The sequence below is a fragment of the Sus scrofa genome, chromosome 4 (assembly GCF_054392235.1).
Source record: "Sus scrofa isolate SSC_HxYL_T2T_F1_AM1 chromosome 4, Sscrofa_HxYL_maternal_Yorkshire_Landrace_v2.0, whole genome shotgun sequence".
Classification (NCBI taxonomy): Eukaryota; Metazoa; Chordata; class Mammalia; order Artiodactyla; family Suidae; genus Sus; species Sus scrofa.
The window spans coordinates 51350724-51373004 of NC_139386.1; the positions used below are offsets into that span (position 1 = coordinate 51350724).

Here is a 22281-nt window from a genome sequence, read left to right on the forward strand (position 1 = left end):
CAACAGGATATTAAAAGAATCATATACCCTGATCAAGTGGGTTTTACCCCAGGGAAGAAAAGATTTTTCAATATCCACAAATCAATCAGTGTGATATACCACATTAACAAATTGCGGAGTAAAAACATAGGATCATCTCAACAGAGGCAGAAAAAGCTTTTGCTAAAATCCAACACCCATTGATGATTAAAAAAAACCCTCCAGAAACTGGGCATAGAGGGAAGCTACAATAAAGGGCATATATACAAACCCACACCTAACATAATTCTCTATGATGAAAAGCTGAAAGAACTTCTAAGGTCAAGGACAAGACAAGGATGTCCACTGTGAGAATGGACTTCTATTCAACACGAAAGTTGAATAGTTTTGGACTTTCTAACCACAGCAACCAGAAGAAAAAGAAATAAAAGGAATCCAAATTGAAAACGAAGAAGTAAAGCTGTTGCTGTTTGTAAAACTGTTGCTATCTGCAGATGACATTACTATACAGGGAAAATCTTAAAGATGCTGTCAGAAAACTACTAGAGCTCATCAATAATTTCAGTAAAGTTGGAGGATACAAAATTAATACATGGAAATCTGTTGCATTTCTACATACTAAGAATGAAAGATCAGAAAGATAAATTAAGGAAACAATCCCATTTACCACTGCATCCAAAAGAATAAAACACCTAGGAAGAAACCTACCTGAAGAGGCAAAAACTTGTACTCTGAAAATTATAAGACATTGATGAAAGAAATTAAAGATGACACAAACAGATGGAAAGATATATCATGTTCTTGGATTGGAAGAATCAATATTGTCAAAGTGACCATACTACCCCCCCCACACACACAAGCAATCTAATGATTCAATACAATCCCTATCAAATTACCAATGGTATTTTTCACAGAACTAGAACAAAAATTTAAAAAATTCGTATGGAACCAAAAAAGACCCAAATAGCCAAAGCAATCTTGAGAATGAAAAACAGAGCTGGAGGAATCAGGCTCCCTGACTTCAGACTATACTACAGAGCTATAGTCATCAGAACAGTAATGGTACTGGCACAACAACAGAAACATATATCAATGGAACATGATGGAAAGCCCAGAAGTAAATCCATGCACACCTGGTCAATTAATCTATGACAAAGGGGGCAAGAATATATCACGGAGAAAGGACAAGTCTCTTTGATAGGTGGTTCTGGGAAAACTGGACAGCTACATGTAAAAGAATGAAATTAAAACACTCTTAACACCACACACAAAAATAAACTCAAAAGGTATCATAGACCTAAATGTAAGACCAGATACTATAAAAATCTTAGAGGAAAACAGAGGCAGAATACTAACATAAACCATAGAAATATCTTTTCAGATCCACCTCTTAGGCTAATGAAAATAAAAACAAAAATAAACAAATGGGACCTAATTAGACTTAAATGTTTTTGCACAGCCAAGGAAACCATAAACAAATGAAAAGACAACTCACGGAATGGGAGAAGATATTTGCAAATGGCATGATTGACAAGGGATTAATCTCCAAAGTATACAAACAACTCATGCAACTCAATATAAGAAAAAATGAACAATCCAATAAAAAATGGTGCAAAAGACATAATTAGACATTTCTCTAAAGAAGGCATACAGATGCACAAAAACATAGGAAAAGGTGCCAATCATTGCTAATTATTAGAGAAATGCAAATCAAAACTACTATGAGGTACCATCTTATACCAGCCAGAATGGCTATTGTCCAAATGTTACTAATGATAAATGCTGGAGAGGGTCTGGAGAAAAGGGAACCCTCCTATACTCTTGGTGGGAATGTACATTGGTGCAAACACTATGGAGAACAGTACGGAGGTTCTCCAATTAAACTAAACATAGAACTATCATATGATTCAGCAATTCTACTCCTGGGCATTTATGTAGAGAAAATCATAATTCAAAAAGATACATGCACCCCATGTTCACTGCAGCACTATTTACAATAGCCAAGACATGGAAGCAACCTAAATGTCCACTGACAGAGCAATGTATAAAGAAAATGTGGTGTATATATATATGGAATATATACATATATTACTCAGCCATAAAAATGCCATTTGTAGCAACATGAATGGACCTAGAGATTTAGCACATAAGTGAAATAAGTCAGAGAGAGATAAATATCATGATATCACTTACATGTAGAATCTAAAAAAAAGATACAATGAACTTATTTGCAGAACAGAAACAAGACCCACAGACTGAAAATAAACTTATGGTTACTAAAGTAGACAGGCGGGGGGAGGTATGAATTGGGGGTTTGGGACTGGCATCTGCACATTGTGGTATATGGACTGATTGGCTAATGGGGATCTGCTATATAGCATAGGGAACTGTACCCCATATTCTGTGACATTCTATATGGGAAAAGAATCTGAAATAGAATGGATGTGTGAATATGTAAAACTGAATCACTTTGTTATACAGAAGAAATTATGACATTATAAATCAACAAACTTCAATAAAACTTTAAAAAATGAAAAAAAAAGGAAAAATTATATCAGACCAGTGGTCAATTTTAGATTTCATGTAACATATACCAAGTACTTGAGACGTCTACCACAACACCGTTGCTCCACGACTACTTAACTGAATAAATGAATGACCGTAGTGCTACTGTCAAAGAACAAATATTAAAACAGTTTGTATAAAACACTTTGAGGTGCTATAATAATATCCTTGACTATTAAATTATCAGGCCTATTCCCATCTGAAATTCATTCATTTGTTCAACAAATAACTGAATGCTTCTATACGGCATGTGCTGAGCAGGTGGTAGTTAATAAAAAAGACTAAATTTTAGCTTTTACAGACTTTATATTCTAATTGGGGGAGATGGTTATTCAAAGGCATTAATAAAAAATGCTGTTAGATGATAAAAAATACTATGAGAAGCATTAATTAAGGTATGAGTAAACCAAAGAACTGGATGGGGCATCCAGCAAAGTCACTGTGATGAGTTTCAAGAAGGGGAGGATGTAAATAAACCAAGAGGATGTGATGGGGAAGAACAAATCACTCTGTATTGGATCTATTTCTTTTATTTTAACCTTTGTTTCTACTGCTTTTGCTACAAGTTAAGAATGTTGCCTGAAATATGCAGGATAGCCCACTGGCAAGGCTGTGACCCTTGAAAGTATAACATTTTCCCATTCATATAGGGATAAAAAGTTACAGAACAGAGAATAACATTTGTCTTGATGGTTTACATGAATATCATGACCTAATCTACATGGACAGCTGCAAGAACAAAAGATTCCAAGAAGTTTGCAACAACCAACCACACCCTCTCCCCTTTTAGTATAAAAGAAGCCTGAGTTCTAACTTGAGTAAGGTAGTTCTTTGGGACACTATTCTACCATCTTCTTGATCAGATGATGGTTTTAAAAATAAGTTATTATTCCTTGTTCCAACATTTTGTCTATCAATTTATTGGCCTGTTGTGCATTGGGCAGTATGTGCTTGGACTTGGTGACAGGATACCTAAGAAAACAAGCAAGGACTTTTGTAATATTCTTATAAACAAAATGAAGAAACATGGGCTGTATAACAGCTCTTTCAAGAATATTCCAAACAAAATGAATGCATAGTCTCCAAAAGTGCTAATTAATAAAGGATTGATCTTGACCTGAAGGGAGGTTTTTTAGGGCCATGTTGTGTAGCTCTGATTTTACCTCTGTACTAGTTAGTAGTTAATCACGACTTGAAGATACAAAAAAAAAAAAAAAAAAAAAAATTAAATTTGAAGATGACACAAAGCTAGAAGACAAAGTTAAAAAAAACCTTGATTGACAGAAAAAACATTCAGAAAGGTTTTTTTTTTTTTTTTTTTTTTTTTTGCCTTTTTCAGGCCATACCCGCAGCATGAGAAGGTTCCCAGGCTAGGGTTCTAATTGGAGCTGTAGCCGCAGGCCTAAGCCACAGCCACAGCATCACAGGATCTGGGCCGCGTCTGCAACCTACACCACAGCTCACAGCAACGCCAGATCCTTAAGCCACTGAGCAGGCCAGGAATCGAACCTGCAATCTCATAGTTCCTAGTTGGATTCATTACCACTGAGCCACAAAGGGAACTCCCCAGAAAGGTCTCTTTTTTTTTTTTAATTACTCAAATGAATTTATCACATCTGTAGTTGTATAATGATCATAACAATCTGATTTCACAGGATTTCCATCCCACAGCCCAAGCACATCCCCCCTCCCCCAAACTGTCTCCTCCAGAGTAAGTTTTTAAATGTCTGTAAGTCAGCACCTGTTCTGCAAGAAGTTCAGTCTGTCCTTTTTTCAGATGCCACATGTCAGTGAAAGCACTGGATGTTGGTGTCTCATTGTACGGCTGACTTCACTTAGCATGATAATTTCTAGGTCCATCCATGTTGCAAAAAATGCTGGTATTTCGTTCTTTTTGATCGCTTAGTAATATTCCATTGTGTATATGTACCACATCTTCTGGATCCACTCCTCTGTCGATGGACATCTAGGTTGTCTCCATGTCTTGGCTATTGTAAATAGTGCTGCAATGAACATCAGAGTACATGTGTCTTTGCGAGTTGTGGTTTTCTCTGGATAGATGCCCAGGAGTGGGATTGCTGGATTAAATGGGAGTTCTATGTTTAGTTTTCTGAGGACTCTCCATACTGCTTTCCACAGTGGTTGCACCAATTTGCAATCCCACCAACAGTGTCATAGGGTTCCTTTATCTCCACACCCTCTCCAGCACTTATTGTTTGTAAACTTTTTGTTGATGGCCATTCTGGCTGGGTGTAAGGTGGTACCTCAGAGTGGATTTGATTTGCATCTCTCTAATAATGAGTGATGTTGAACATCCTTTCATGTGTTTCTTGGCCATTTGTATGTCTTCTTTGGAGAATGTCTGTTTAGATCTTCTGCCCATTTTTTTTGTGGGGTTGTTTGTTTTTTTGGTATGGAGCTGCAGAAGGTACGTATAAATTTTGGAGATTAATCCCTCGTCAGTCAATATTTACTTGCAAAGATTTTTTCCCATTCTGTGGGTTGTCTTTTTGTGTTGTTTAGGGTTTCCTTTGCTGTGAAGAAACTTTTAAGTTTGATTAGATCCCATTTGTTTATTTTTCTTTTTATTGTCAATATTCTGATAGATGGATCTGAGAAGATGTTGCTGTCGTTTATGTCAGAGAGTGTTTGGCCTATGTTTTCCTCTAGGAGTTTGATAGTGTCTGGTCTTATATCTAGGTTTTAAATCCATTTTGAGTTTATTTTTGTGTATGGTGTTAGGGAGTGTTCTAATTTCATTCTTTTCCATGTGGCTGTCCAGTTTTCCCAGCACCACTTATTGAACAAGCTGTCCTTTCTCCTTTGTACATTCTTGCCTCCTTTGTCATAGATTAGTTGGCTGTAGGTGCGTGGGTTGAATTCTGGGCTTTCTATCCTGTTCCACTGATCTATATTTCTGTCTTTGTGCCAGTACCATGCAGTTTTGATGACTGTTGTTTTGTAGTATAGTCTGAAGTCTGGGAGCCTGATTCCTCCAGCTCCATTTTTCTTTTTCAGGATGTCTTTGGCTATTCTGGGTCTTTTGTGCTTCCAAACAAACTTTAAAATATTTTGCTCAAGTTCTATGAAAAATGTCCTTGGTAATTTGATAGGGATTGCATTGAATCTGTAGATTGCCTTTGGTAGTATAGTCATTTGATAATATTAACTCTTCAATCCACGAGCATGGTATGTCTTTCCATCTATTTGTGTCATCTTTGATTTCTTTCATCAGTGGCTTGTAGTTTTCAGAGTATAGGTCTTTTGTTTCTTTAGTTAGGTTTACTCCTAGGTATTTTATTCTTTTGGATGTGGTGGTAAACGGGATTGCTTCCCTAATTTCCTTTTCTGCTTTTTCATTGTTAGTATATAGAAACGCTGTCGATATCTGCGTATTGATTTTGTATACTGCGACTTTGCCAAATTCGTGGATGAGCTCTAACAGTTTTCTGGTAGAGTCTTTAGGATTCTCTAGGTATAGGATCATGTCATCTGCAGATAGTGATAGTTTTACTTCTTCCTTTCCAATTTGGATTCCTTTTATGTGTTTTACTTCTCTGATTGCTGTGGCTGGGACTTCCAGAACTATGTCAAAGAGTAGTGGCGAGAGCAGACATCCTAGTCATGTTACTGATCGCAGTGGGAATTCTTTCAGCTTTTCACCATTGAGAATGATGTTTGCTGTGGGTCTGTCCTATATGGCCTTTATTATGTTGAGGTAGGTTCCCACTATGCCCAGTTTCTGAAGGGCTTTTTATCAGAAACGGGTGTTGGATTTTGTCAAAGGCTTTTTCCGCATCTATTGGGAGGATCGTCTGGTTTTTATTCTTCAGTTTGTTAACGTGGTGTATTACACTGATGGATTTGCGGATATTGAAGAACCCTTGCATCCCTGGGATAAATCCCACTTGATCATGATGTACAATCCTTTTCATGTATTGTTGGATGCAGTTTGCTAGGATTTTGTTGAGGATTTTTGCATCGATGTTCATCAGTGAAATTGGCCTGTAGTTTTCTTTTTTTGTGGAGTCTTTGTCTGGTATTGGTACCGGGGTGATGGTGGCTTCATAGAATGAGTTTGGGAGTATCCCTTCCTCTGCAATTTTTTGAAATAGTTTCAGAAGGAGAGGTGTTCGCTCTTCTTGAAATGTTTGATAGAATTTGCCTGTGAAGCTTTCTGGTCCTGGACTTTTGTTTGTTGGAAGTTTTTAAATCACAGTTTCAATTTCAGTTCTTGTGATGGGTCGATTCATCTTGGTTTAGTCTTGGAAGATTGTACTTTTCTAAGAATTTGTCCATTTCTTCTAGGGTTTCCATTTTATTGGCCTATTGTTGCATATAGTAGTTTCTTATGATCCTTTGTGTTTCTGTGGTGTCCGTTGTTACTTCTTTTTCATTTCTAATTTTATTGATTTGAGTCCTCCCTCTTTTTTGCTTGATAAGTCCGGCTAGGGGTTTATTAACTTCGTTGATCTTTTCAAAGAACCAGCTTTTCATTTCATTGATCTTTTCTATGGTTTTCTTTGTTTCTATTTCATTGATTTCTTCTCTGATCTTTATGATTTCTTTCCTTCTACTAACTTTAGGTCTTGTCTGTTCTTCTCTCTTGAGCTGCTTTAGATGTCAAGTTAGCTTGTTTATTTGGGCTTTTTCTTGTTTCCTGAGGTGGGCTTGTATTGCTATAAACTTTCCTCTTAGAATGGCTTTTGCTGCATCCCATAGGTTTTGGAGTGTCGTATCTTTGTTGGCATTTGCTTCTAGGTATTTTTTAATTTCCTCTTTGATTTCTTCAGTGATTTACTGATTGTTTAGTAGCCTGTTGTTGAGTCTCTATGTGTTTGTGTTTTTTGCAGTTTTTTTCTTGTTGTTGATTTCCAGTTGTATAGCGTTGTGGTCAGAAAAGATTCTTGATATTATTTCAATTTTGTTAAAGTTACTGAGGTTGGATTTAAAGCCCAGGATATGATCAATCTTAGAAATGTTCCATGTGCACTTTAGATGAATGTGTCTTGTTGCTTTTGGATGAAATGTCCTATAAATATCTATTGAGTCCATCTGGTTTAATGCTTCATTCAGGGCCTGTGTTTCCTTATTCATTTTCTGTCTGGTTGATTTGTCCATTGCTGTAAGTGGGGTGTTAAGTCCCCCACTATGATTGTGTTATTGTCGATTTCTCCTTTTAAGGGTGTTAGCAGTTGCCTTATATATTGTGGTGAACCTGTGTTGGGTGTGTAGATATTTAAAATTGTTATATCATCTTCTTGGATTGATCCTTTGATCATTATGTAATGCCCTTCTTTGTCCCTTAAAATATTCTTCATTTTAAAGTCTATTTTGTCTGATATGAGTACTGCTATTCCAGCTTTCTTTCGATCCCTGTTTGCATGAAATATTTTCTTCCATCCTCTCACTTTCAATTTGTATGTGTCCCTAGAAGTGAAGTGGGTCTCTTGAAGACAGCATATATATGGGTCTTTTTTTTGGTATCCATTCAGCCAGTTTATGTCTTTTGGCTGGGGCGTTTAGTCCATTCACATTTAAGGTAATTATTGATATGTATGTTCTTATTGCCATTTTATTAATTACTTTAGATTTGCTTTGTTGCTCTTTTTCCTTTCCTTCTTCTCTTTTTCTTTTCCGCCTAGAGAAGTTCCTTCAGTATTCGTTATAAGGCTGGTTTAGTGTTGCTGAATTCTCTTAGCTTTTGCTTATCTGTGAAGCTTTTGATTTCTCCTTCAAATCTGAATGAGAGCCTCAATGGGTAAAGTAATCTTGGTTGGAGCTTTTTTCCTTTCATCAATTTAAGTATATCATGCCACTCCCTTCTGGCCTGCAGAGTTTCTGCTGAGAAAGCTCCTATAACCTTATTGGGGTTCCCTTGTATATTATCTGTTTCTTTTCCCTAGCTGCTTTCAAGATTTTCTCTTTGTCTTTCATTTGGTCAGTTTGATTCATATGTGTCTTGGGGTATTCCTCCCTGGGTTTATTTTATATGGTACTTGTTGTGCTTCCTGGATTTGAGGGAGTGGTTCCTTTCTCATGCAAGGGAAGTTTTTGGCTATTATCTTCTGTAATGTTTTTTTCTGTCCCCTTCTCTCTCTCTTCTCCTTCTGGCACCCCTATAATATGGATGCTGGCGAGTTTAACGTTGTCCCAGACTTCTCTGAGACTCTCTTCATTTGTTTTCAGTCTTTTTTCTCTTTTCTGTTCCGCATCTGTAATTTCCACTAATCTGTCCTCCATCCCACTTATTTGTTCTTCTGCCTCCTGTATTCTGCCGTTGGCTGCTTCTAGTGAATTTCTTATTTCAGTTATTGTATTTTGCATCTCTTCTTGTTTAAGTTTTATAACTTGTATCTCTTTGCTCAGTGTTTCCTGTAAGTTATCCATCTTTGCCTCCAGTTTATTTCCAATGTCTTGCATCATCTTCAGCATCAACAATCTAAAGTCGTTTTCCTGGAGGCTGGAATCTCCTGATCACTTAGTTGATTTTCTGGCGTTTTTCCTTTCTCCCTCATCTGAGTTATAGTTCTTTTCATTTTTATAGGTTTTTGGTGACCTCTTTACAGAGAATAGAGTTGTAGCCTCTCTTACATCTGGTGGCTGACTCCCTTGTGGCTGAAGTCAGTATGGGGGCTTGCTGTAGGCCTCCTGATGGGAGGGGCTTATGCCTGCCCCCTGGTAGGAGGAGCCGATTCTAATCCCTCTGGTGGGTGGGGCTTAGTCTCTGGATTGGATTAGAGGCAGCTGTGTGCCTGAGGGGTCTTTGGGTAACCTGTTTACTGATGGGTGGGGCTCTGATCCCACCTGGGTTTTTGTTTGCCCTGGGGCATCTCAGCAGCTGACTGATGGGTGGGGCCATATTTTCCCAAAATGGCCACCTCCAGAGAAAGGCAGCTGCTGAATATTCCCAAGAGCTTTGCTTTCAATGTCCTTCCCTCACAACAAGCTACGTTCACCCCTGTTTTCCCAGGATGTCCTCCAAGAACTGCAGTCAGGTTTGACCCAGATTCCCTTGGAGACTTTACTTTGCCCTGAGACTCAGTGCATGTGAAAGTCCGTGTGCGCCTTTTAAGAATGGGGTCTCCGTTTCCCACAGTCCCGTGGAGCTCTTGAGCACAAGCTCCACTGGTCTTCAACGCCAGACACTCCAGAGGCTTTTTCTCTCCATGCCAGATCCCCACACGTGAGAATTTGATGTGTGGCTCAGAACTCTCACTCCTGTAGGTGAGTCTCTGTGAATTAGTTTCCAGTCTGTGGAGCTTCCCACGCAGGAGGTATGGTGTTGTTTATAGCAGAAATTGCCCCTCCTACCTCTTGATATGCCCTCCTCTTTTTCTTCTGGAGTAGGGTATCTTTTTTAAGGTTTACGGTCCATTTTGGTGAAGTGTGCTCAGCCTCTGGTTGTGAATTTTGCTGTTTTTAGGAGAGAAGTTGAGCTCCAGTCCTTCTATTCTGTCATCTTAATCCCGTCTTCCCAAGGTGGCATTTTAAACATACATGTATATTTTCAGTGTGACTGAAGATGAGACCACTAGGATCCATAAGGATGTAGGTTTGATCCCTGGCCTCACTCAGTGGGTTAAGGATCCCATGTTGCGTGAGCTGTCTTCCCAGAAAGGTCTTAAGAGCTGAAGTTATCACCCAAATCTAACAAGATTAAACTCTGATGATTGCCAGAATGTATTCTGTAAAGTATAGGACAAGGAGATATGACTTAACTGACAATACATTAAAAAAAAAGAAAACCTCGCAGTGCTTTTTGTTGACATTGAACCCAATTTAATGTTGTTATAGGACTGCCCCTAAAACATGAATTATTAAGGAACTATGAATACGAAGTGAAGTATTTAAGGACCTGGGAAATGAATCTCCACACAATTCTACATTTACCAGACCACATTAAGAGTGTTACCCAGCATGACCCTATGAGGTCTTCTGGGGACAGACCCCTCCCCCATATCTTCTGATTTAGCTCCTTTCTGAAGTACCTAGATACCAGTATTTGATGCATATTTCCTGAGTTGTTCAGATGTTAAAACCACCACCAAATGGAAGAAATTAACATGATGATCATGTCAGGCCTTTTGGCACTTAAGGATTGATCACCATCAACCAATCAGAGAACTGTGGATAAGCTGATCATACACGATGGAACACTCCTTCCTCACCTTGCCTTTAAAAAATGCTTTGCTGAAACCCTTTGGGGAGTTTGGGTTTTCTCAGCATGAGCCACCTGTTCTCCTTATTTGGCCCTGAAATAAATCTTTCTCTGCTCTGACAGTTCTGTTTGTTTGACCTCATTGTGTGTCCAGCACATGAACTTAAGTTTGGTAATATAGCTGTTTTGTTTACTTGTGAGGATCAAAATTTAAAAGAGATTTACACAAATGCATCTAGATAGCATCTGGGATTAAAACCCATGTAATAAGGAAACGAGATGAATGAATAAAGATATGTATAAGGGAGAAGGACAAAACACAAGTGTATGTGAGGGACAGAAGGACTATGACTAATTTCAAATCTCAGAATGGCTGTCAGGTGGACATAAAATTGGACTTTGAACCATTTTATCACATAGCGAAGAACTAGGACCAGTCAGTGGAATCTACTGGGGAGGAGTTTTGACGGATCATAAAAAAAAGAAAATGTCACAGCCATTCAGGTATGTATGTTAACGACTCCCGTGTCAATAGGATAACCACCTTGGGAGATGAGGGACTGTTGTAGTGAGAATTCAGGGGACTAGCTGATTAGGGGACTAAACTAAGTCACTCTACTGATAGGGTGCTATAATTGATGTAATAGATTAGTCTCTTTGTTAAAGCACTACTGAAGCAGCAGCTTGCTTCCCTTTTCCCTTTTCTTCCATTTTATTACAGAGAGAGGAAGTGCCTTAAATAAAAGTTTATTTTTTTTTCACTTAGTTTTTCTCACAGTTTTTATATGCATATTTCTTTTTTTTTCAGGGCCATATCTACAGCATATAGAGTTCCCAGGCTAGGGGTCCAATGGGAGTTGTAGCCTCCAGTCTATGCCAGGGTCACAGCAATGTGGAATCCGAGCCAAGTCTGCAAACCTACACCACAGGTCATGGCAATGCCGGATCCTTAACCCACTAAGCAAGGCCAGGGATCAAACCCTGTCCTCATGGATGCTAGTCGGATTTGTTAACTGCTAAGCCACAATGGGAACTCCTGTATGCATATTTCTATTGTTGCAACTTTGCTATTACTTATCTGAATGTTTTTTGGATACTTATAATAATCTTTAAATATGGTCAAAAACCACACGATCATCTCAATAGATGCAGAACAAGCATTTGACAAAGTACAACATCCATTCATGATCAAAACTCTTACCAAAGTGGGTATAGAGGGAACATACCTTAACACAATCAAAGCCATTTATGAAAAACCCACAGCAAATACAACACTCAATGGAGAAAAGCTGAAAGCCTTCCCACTAAAATATGGAGCAAGACAAGGATGCCCACTCTTACCACTGTTATTCAACATAGTATCGGAAGTCCTAGCCACAGCAATCAGACAAACAAAAGAAATAAAAGGCATCCAAATAGGAAGAGAAAAGGTAGAACTGGCACTGTATGCAGATGACATGATACTATATATAGAAAAACCTAAGGACTCAACTCAAAAACTACTCGAACTGATCAACAAACTCAGCGAGGTAGCAGGATATAAGATTAACATTCAGAAATCAGTCGCATTTCTGTATACTAACAATGAACTATTAGAAAAGGAATACAAAAATACAATACCTTTCAAAATTGCACCCCAAAAAATTAAATACCTGGGGAATACACTTGACCAAGGAGGTGAAGCATTTATATGCTGAGAGCTATAAAACATTAATCAAGCAAAATAAAGAAGATGTTAAGAAATGGAAAGATATTCCATGCTCCTGGGTTGTAAAAATTAATATTGTAAAAATGGCCATACTACCCAAAGCAATCTACAGATTCAATATAATCCCTATCAAATTACCCATGACATTTTTCATAGAACTAGAACAAACCAATCCAAAAATTTATATGGAACCACAAAAGACCCAGAATTGCCAATACAATACTGAGTAACAAAAACCAAGTAGGAGGCATAACTCTCCCAGACTTCAGGCAATATTACAAAGCCACAGTCATCAAGACAGTGTGGTACCTGTACCAAAACAGACATACAGACCAATGGATCAGAATAGAGAACCCAGAAGTAAACCCGGACACTTACGGTTAATTAATCTTTGACAAAGGAGGCAAGAACATAAAATGGGGAAAAGACAGTCTTTTCAACAAGTATTGCTGGGAAAATTGGACAGCTGGATGCAAACCAATGAAACCAGTACACACCCTCACATAAAAATAAACTCAAAATGGCTGAAAGACTTCAATATAAGACAAGACACCATCAAACTCCCAGAAGAGAACATAGGCAAAACATTCTCTGACATCAACCTTACCAATGTTTTCTCAGGTTAGTCTCCCAAGGCAATAGAAATAAAAACAAAAATAAACCAATGGGACCTAATCCAACTGACAAACTTTTGCACAGCAAAGGAAACCAAAAAGAAAACAAAACAACAACTTACAGAATGGGAGAAAATACTTTCAAATGATGCAACTGACAAGGCCTTAATCTCTAAAATATATAAGCAGTTTATACAACTCAACAGCAAAAAAGCCAACCATCCAATGGAAAAATGGGCCAAAGACCTGAATAGACATTTCTCCAAGGAAGATATACAGATGGCCAACAAGCACTTGAAACAATGCTCAACATCCCTGACTAATAGAGAAATGCAAATCAAAACTACCATGATATACCACCTCACACCCATCAGAATGGCCATCACCAATAAGTTCACAAATAAGAAATGCTGGAGGGGGTGTGGAGAAAAGGGAACCCTACTGCACTGTTGGTGGGAATGTAAACTGGTACAGCCACTATGGAGAACAGTGTGGAGGTGCCTCAGAGAACTATACATAGAACTACCATATGACCCAGCAATTCCACTCATGGGCATATATCTGGACAAAACTAGCCTTGAAAAAGACACACACACCCGCAGGTTAACTGCAGCATTATTCACAATGGCCAAGACATGGAAACAACCCAAATGTCCATCAACAGATGATTGGATTAGGAAGATGTGGTATATATACACAATGGAATACTACTCAGCCATAAAAATGAACAAAATAAGGCCATTTGCTGCAACATGGATGGAACTAGAGACTTTCATACTGAGTGAATTAAGTCAGAAAGAGAGAAAGACAAATACCATGTGATATCACTGATATCTGGAATCTAATATACAGCACAAATGAACCTTTCTACAGAAAAGAAAATCATGGACTTGGAGAATAGACTTGTGGTTCCCAAGGGGGAGTGGGAAGGAGTGGGATGGATTGGGAACTTGGTGTTAATAGATGCAGAATTTTGCCTTTGGGGTGGATTAGCAATGAGATCCTGCTGTGTAGCACTGTGAACTATGTCTAGTCACTTATGATGGAGCAAGACAATGTGAGAAAAAAGAATATATACATGTATGTGTAACTGGGTCACCATGCTGTACAGCAGAAAAAAACTGCATTAGGGAAATAACAATTAAAAAAATAAATAAAAATAGCTAAATAAAATGAAAAAATAAATAAAATAAAATAAAAAATAAGTAAATAAATAAATAAATAAAATAAAAAATAAATAAAAATAGCTAAATTGGAGTTCCCGTCGTGGCCCAGTGGTTAACGAATCCGACTAGGAACCATGAGGTTGCGGGTTCGGTCCCTGCCCTTGCTCAGTGGGTTAACGATCCGGTGTTGCCGTGAGCTGTGGTGTAGGTTGCAGATGCGGCTTGGATCCCGCGTTGCTGTGGCTCTGGCGTAGGCCGGGGGCTACAGCTCCGATTCAACCCCTAGCCTGGGAACCTCCATATGCCGCGGGAGCGGCCCAAGAAATAGCAACAACAACAACAACAACAACAATAACAACAACAACAACAACAAAAAGGCAAAAAAAAAAAATAAATAAAAATAACTAAATAAAATGAAAAAAAACCTTCAAATATGTATATTATCCTAAGAAGTATAGCAAATTAACATATAAAAATAAAGAGAATTTATTTAGTCTTAATTTTCCAGCAACTGCTTTTTATTTGTTGTCATCAGTTAGATTTAGGGTAACTTAAATCATTACTCCTCTGGTAACTTTATGTATCTAAATCTTACACCTTATGCAAAAAATTAATTTGAAATATATCATAGACCATAGATTTATATGTAAAACACGGAAGTATGGAACTTGCAGAAGATAACATAGAAATGAATCTTTAATCCCTATAGCTTGGTGAAGATTGCTTAGACAGGACAGCAAAAGCATGATCATTAAAGAAAAAATAAAAACTTTTGTTCTGTGAAAAACTCTCTTAAAAGAATGGAAAGGATAAACTTTGAACTGGAAGACAAATTTTGCAAACTACATATCTGATGAAGGATTTGTATCTAAAATATACAGAACTCTTAAAATTCAATAGTAAAAACCCAAAGAATCCAAGTAGAACATGGTCTTAAGATATAATGAGACATTTCACCGAAAAGGATATATAGATGGCAAATAAGTAAATAACAATGTTCAACATCATTAGCAATTAGGAAAATGAAAATTAAGACCATGATGACATATCACCATATGCCTATTAGAATGCTAGAACAAAAAACTATGATAATACCAAATGCTGGTGAGGGTGCAGAAAAGCTTAGTCTATCATACATTGCTGGTGGAATGTACAATGGTACAGCTACTGTGGAAAACAGATAGGTAGTTTCTTAAAAAGCTAAACATACCATTACTATATGACCAAGTAGTTATACTCTTGGGTATTTATTTCAGAGGAATGCAAACTTACGTTTGTTCAAAAAGTTTCACAGGACTGTTCATAGGAGCTTTATTGTAATTGCCAAAGGCTCAAAATAACCAAAATATCCTTCAATAGATGAATGGTGAAACAATTTTGGTATATCCATACCATGGAATAGTATTCACCAATGAAAAAGAATCAGCTATTGATAAAGCAGTAAGTTAAATGGATCTCAAAGGCATTATGAGATAGAACACGCTAAGTAAAACAATGCCAACATCATACACTGTATGATTCCACTCATATACCATTCTCAAAATGACAAAATTATACAGATGGAAAACACATTAGTGACTGATGATGGTTAGGGATGATGAAGGGGAAGAGGTGAGAGTGACTAGAAAGAGGTAGTATAACTGATATCTCTGTTATGATAGACAGTGCTACAGCTGATTGCTGTGGTGGTTATACAAATTTTTACCTTGTAAAGCAATATATAACTACATACATGCATTGTACAAATGTCAAATTCCTGGTCTTGAAACGGTGCTATAATTATACGTGGCAGAAATTGGGTGAAGGATACATGCAACTTCTTTGTTTACCTTTGCAACTTTCAGTGAATCTATAATAATTTCAAAGTAAAAAGTAGACTACAGGTATACTTGACAATATCAATTAAGAACATAATAACTTTTATTTTATTTTTTTGCTTTTTAGGGCCACACCCACGGCATATGGAAGTTTCTAGGCTAGGGGTAGAATCAGAGCTGCACCTGCCAGCCTACACCACAGCCACAGCAATGCTGGTCTAAGGCACGTCTGCGAGTTACACCACAGCTCATGGCAACGCCAGGTCCTTAACCCACTGAGCAAGTCCAGGGATCAAACCCGCATCCTAACTGATACTAGTTGGATTTGTTTACACTGAGCCATGACAGGAATTCTCTTGAACCATAATTTTATCAATCTCTATAGTCTAGGAATAACCAAGCCACTATAATATATTAGGAGCTATGGAAAAGGAAGAGGTATTAAACTGGTTGGGTAGAAGAAACAACTAAAAAGTCTTTAAAACTATTAAACACAAGGATGCAGATAAGCTTTTTTTTTTTTAAAAAAAGTAATTACCAATTACCTTAACATGAAATTCATTATCCAATAAGATATTTTGAGTCTTCAGATCATGGTGAAGTAAAGGAGGATTCATATTGTGCAGGTAATTTACACCTAGTGCAATTTCATGCAAAATACGAAATCTCAAAGGCCAAGGAACATCAGGATATTCATTTTTCTTCATATATATGAAAGAAACAAAACCAAAATTAGTGGCCAAATTTCATTACATTTTCACTTAGAAAATGAAATATTCCTTGAGGAAATATAAACTAAATATCTAGTATAATTAAATATAGATCAAAAATATGCTCATTTTTATTAAATTGTATCAATTTGACATTATTTAAGATCCCTATATCTCCTTTTCCTCAATTTTCAGAGAAAATGACTTTACTGATATTTCCTTTTAGTTTATATAGGTAATGCAATTACATAGTATGAGGTCTTTTCTTAGTTGACAGTTTTTAATTCCTTTATATATAATACCCAGACATATATATTTATACTTATGCCCATCTCCCCATTCTATGGATTCATCAAGTAACTTGTGCCCATGCACGTGCACATACACACGTATCAATTAGAATTATGACTATATTATATTCAATAAGCATTAATACATAAAACTTTTAAATCATATTAATTAATTTATTTGCACTCAAGCCTGAAAAATTAGCTTTTGGGAGTTTTCATGAAGGGGACAAAGATCATTTTAATTTCTAAGCGTATATAACATTGACAATTGGAGTTCCCGTCATGGCGCAGTGGTTAACGAATCCGACTAGGAACCATGAGGTTGCGGGTTTGGTCCCTGCCCTTGCTCAGTGGGTTAACGATCCGGCGTTGCCGTGAGCTGTGGTGTAGGTTGCAGACGCGGCTCGGATCCTGCGTTGCTGTGGCTCTGGCGTAGGCTGGCGGCCACAGCTCCGATTAGACCCCTAGCCTGGGAACCTCCATATGCCGCAGGAGCGGTCCAAGAAATAGCAAAAAGACAAAAAAAAAAAAAAAAAAACAAACAAAAAAAAAACCAAAAAAAACATTGACAATTAAAAATGTAATTTTTTCTATTTCCTGCTACTTACAAGTGATAACCATCTGAACTTTCTTAAATGTTTTCTAAACATAAAAGTTTATACAGCTTCCTAGGAGGATGAACATACTCAGAGAAATTAGATAATTTGGGAAAATTTGACAACGAACCATGAGAGATCACTGGGTATATTTTTCTAAATGATATGATAAAGTACACTTCTAGTGAAAGCTCAAAACTGTTCTTGAGAATTTTTTTTCTGTGAATGGGTCAGCTTATAGTTCACTGATTAACTTGGCAGGGGAATGGATCAAAATACTTTGTGTTGATAAGTATTTCGTTCAATCTTTGTGAGGTTGGGGGAGGGTATGTCAAGATAAACCCTACCCTAATAACACAACGCAGCACACCAAAAGAAACACAAAACACAAATGGTGAACATTACTTTCTCCTGTATACACAGATCCCCATTCCCTTGAGTAACTGAATCTTTTAATCTATAAAAAGGTGACTTTGGAAGTTCCCATTGTGGCTCAGTGGTACCAAGCCCGAATAGTATTTATGAGGATGGGGGTTCGATTTCTGGCCTTGCTCAGTGGGTTAATGATCCAGTGTTGCTGTGAGCTATGGTATAGGTTGCAGATGCAGCTTGGATCTGGCGTTGCTGTGTCTGTGTTGTAGGCCAGCAGCTACAGCTCTGATTTGACCCCTAGGCTGGGAACTTCCATATGTCGTACTTGCAACCGTATAAATAATAAAAAAAAAAGGTAACTTTTGAAAATTATATCATTTAAAGAAGTAATAAGGCTTCTCTGATAAAATAAATGGTGAAACTTTACCATTGCAATTGTTTTTCATTATTCTTATTCATCTATATATCCCCAAATAATATGATCATATGTAAAACCAAAGCACTACATGACCTGAATAAGAGAATTGCAGGCGCTGAAAACAAATAATACTTACCCTATGTAGGAGTTCATTTAACGATCCATTTGGCATATATTCGGTAACTATTCCCAAAAATTCAGGCTCATTGCAAATTCCCAAAATTGGAAGAATGTAACTAAATCTAGCTTTGTGTAAAATTTCAGCTTCTCTTAAGACATCATTTCTTTCACTAAAGAAAGAAAATGCATAATTATTTCAAATTAACGAAAAATAGACAATTATCATGCCCATAATATTAATTAAACCTAGATTTTTTTCATTCATTAGCTTTTGGTCATGTAAATTATGCAACTTATCTTAGTTTCTTCCTATTTAAAGTAGAGATAATATCTACTGTATATATTCTATAGGTCTGATTAGAGATCAAAATAACTTGTATAAGCCAGACGTGCTTGTAGAAAAAGTGCTGACAGAAAAAATTGCTACATACAAATTATTATTGTCCTTTTCCTAGGGAAGGGAAAGAACAAGATGTTTAAGTCTATAAAGTCTACTCTATTATGGAGTTCCCGTTGTGGCTCAGTGGGTTACAAATCTGACTAGTATCCATGAGGATGCAGGTTCGATCCCTGGCTTCACTTAGTGGGTTAAGGATCTGGCATTGCTGTGAGTTGTGGTATAGGTTGCAGACACGGCTCAGATCTGGCGTGGCTGCGGTATAGGCCGGCAGCTGTAGCTCTGATGCAACCCCTAGCTTAGGAACTTCCATATGCTGCAGGTGTGCCCACCCCCCCGGCCCCTTAAAAAAGTCTACTATATTAGAATGAGAGGTGCTTTAACTAATTACATTAAGTTTATGTTGATTAAAATGATCAAATTTGATTAGAATGTTACATTAAATTTTATGGTTGCATATCACATAAAGTTTTTCTAAATATCCTCAATATTAAAATGCTTAAATATTACAGATCTTAACGGCTAGATGATAATAGTTTCATGACGGTCAATGATGCTTAGAAACTATACACTGGAACTTAGGAAAAGAACAATGGGAACAGGTAAATGCTTATAACTCTGGATCCCAGTTTCATTTGCTTATCATTAAGACAAGTAGATGACTGAACTTTTATTATGAATAAAGAACTGTGCTTAGCATTATGGAGACTATTAATGCAAAAAAAAAAAAAAGTCTGTGACCCCAAGCTGTCCAGAACTCTTTTTAAGGAAAATACTCATTGTGGTTTTGATTTGCATTTCTGTAATGATTAGCGATATTGAGACCTTTTCATATAACTATTGGTCATTTGTATGTCTTTGGATATGCTAATTATATTGATCTTGTTAATCATCCCATGATGATGGATATGTATAGCAAACAATCACCTTGTGTACTTTAAATATATACAATTATATTTGTCTATTATTCCTCAATAAAGTTAAAAAATAAGAAAAGCAAATAAAAAAGAATATCGAATACTTACAATATAAAGTAGAATGAGCTGCCATCAAAAACAAGTAAATAAGCAAGTAAGTAAGTAAATAAATAACTATAGAGAGCTCAAAGAACTAGTAACTTGGGCTAAGGGAGTTGCTATAGCTCTTAGAGAGAGATTTCAATAGTACTTTAAGGATGGATAAAATTTCTACCACTGGAAAAATGGTATCCAAGATGGATGTGGCCTGCAAGATGGGGGAGATTTTTGCCTTTCTTTTTCATCACTGTATCCCCAGGATGTAGAATAGTATCTAGTATACAGAATATGTCTAAGAGGTATGTATCAAATGTATTCAAGGAAGTTAAAGTGAAAGGTATATTTGGAAAATGGCAAATTGTTTAGTACGAATAGGTGTGTAACACCATGTATACAGTGAAGGTGAAGAGTGTAGGGTAGGGCCTCATTTCAGAGCCTTTAAGCAGGTGAGGGTGTTCACACTTTATTTGGTGGTCACTGAGTTGTGACTGCAGGTTATTGAGAAAGGGAATGACGTTAGTGGGACAAACTTTTAGGATGATTAACTTGGCAGCAAGGGTGTAGGCTCAGCAGAAAGAGGTAGAGTTGAAAAACCAGGTGTTAGAAGATATAATATTAGTTAAGATGTGAAGCAATGAGAGTCTGAAACTATAAAGATTGCAGTAGAAATGGAAAGAAAAATACTAGCAGAATAGAATGCCCAGGCTGTGGTAACTGACTGATTGACTAAAGTGGGGGGGGGGTGTATATAAATATATAAAAAGGAAGGGAACTAGATTTTCCACCAATTTTTATTGTGGACGATTTGGTGTTGGTAGGAGCAATAACAGAAACAGAAATGTCTCTAGGAGAAGCTTATTAGGTAAGTGATGACGACTGGTTGGTGCTTAAATCACCCAAGCTCTTGATGAATGGCTACTGAAGTAAGAAAAGCAATGGACATTTCAGACCAGACTATGAGGCCTCCCTTAAAAACAAACAAAAAACAAAATAAAGCAAAAAATCTTAGCTAGGTAATATACTTACATGTTTCAAAATTCAGGAGTTATAAGAAAGGATAAAGCAAAAAGTTTCCCTCCTTCTCCCTGTTCTTCAGCCACTTAATATCCCAGCTGTGAGGCAACCAATTACATACGTTTGTGAGATCTGTTTTAATTAAATTTATATTTCCTAAATTGAAACAGTTTTGTATTTGTCTCAAGAGATGTAGGTCAACAAGGCAGTTATTGAGTAGGAAATTTGCAGAGACAGGATGGACCTGAAGGTTCCTGGATACTATGAGAAAGAACTATAGAGAGGGCATTTTAGGGAAATCTTAGTGATACTTAACGTAATAATGCCTCCTCCTTTTAAGAGTATGAGGCATTCTTCCTTCTCCCATGATCATATTAAGTGTCAGCCACTTTATAGTCACCATCATCCTAAGACCAACCCTTTAAAGTTGGTTTCTTTTGTTTATCTCCACTTTATATATGAAGGTGCTCTGGCTCAGAAAAATTAGTAATTTTCTAACCATCATACCAACCATAAGTGGCAGGGTTGGAGTCAGATGTGAATTGTTAATTGTGGGATTCTAAAGCCTTTGTTCTTTCCATTCACTGCTTGATCAGAGAAGAAAAGTTCTTGAAGTCAGATTTTGGGAAGAATGAGTGATTAGGAAAACAGAAAAAGCCAAAACAGGTTAAAAATAGGTTTTTATATTTTAAAAATAAAAATGTAAAATACAACTTCTACAGACACATCACCAAAACCACACAAATCAAAATTTTAGGGAGTTCCTATCTTGGCCCAGTGGTTAAAGAATCTGACTAGAAATCATAAGGTTGTGGGTTCAATCCCTGGCCTTGCTCAGTGGGTTAAGGATCCGGCGTTGCCGTGAGCTGTGGTGTAGGTCACAGACGTGGCTCGGACCCCACGTTGCTGTGGCTGTGGCGTAGGTCAGTGGCTACAGCTCCGATTAGACCTCTAGCCTGGGAACCTCCATAAGCCGTGGGTGTAGCCATAGAAAAGACAAAAAGACAAAAAGACCAAAAAAAAAAAAAATTCAGTCACAAAACAGCTATGTTGTCTACACAGGGTGTTCATAAAACCAATCAGACTCATCTACTCATAAGGAGTTGGAAGACTATTGAAGGACCACTCATTGGGCAGAAGTCAGGTTATAGAGAACTCACCAATCACTAAAATAAGAATGAACATGTGACAGCACATAAATTTATTTTTCTTTCATGATTCCAAAGAACAAAGCAAACATTATCCACACCAGAGCCCAAGAAGTACATGTATTTGTATGCCTGGCTTTACAAGTGAGGAAATAGACACCTGTGAGTCAACAGCACAGCCTAGCCCTAT

At 37.2% G+C, this 22281-nt stretch overlaps 1 protein-coding gene across 11 annotated transcripts in view; it reads right to left on the bottom strand.

The window, feature by feature from the left end:
- RIPK2 (receptor interacting serine/threonine kinase 2) overlaps positions 1–22281 on the bottom strand; it is a 47990-nt gene that overhangs the window by 23501 nt on the left and 2208 nt on the right. For 6 of the 11 annotated variants that reach the window (XR_014843024.1, XR_014843023.1, XR_014843021.1 and 3 more), the window contains exons 2-3: positions 18533–18686; positions 16556–16711 (exon numbers count right to left, since the gene is read on the bottom strand). The exons of 2 other annotated variants lie outside the window; for them this stretch is intronic. Coding sequence is in view for 4 of the 9 variants with exons in the window: in XM_013996625.3 (XP_013852079.1) it covers positions 16556–16711; positions 18533–18686 (310 nt within the window). In the remaining 5 variants the exon portion in view is untranslated. The remainder of the gene's footprint in view (positions 1–16555; positions 16712–18532; positions 18687–22281) is intronic. 3 more of the 11 variants (XR_014843022.1, XM_085021107.1, XM_085021105.1) reach the window with 1 other exon arrangement.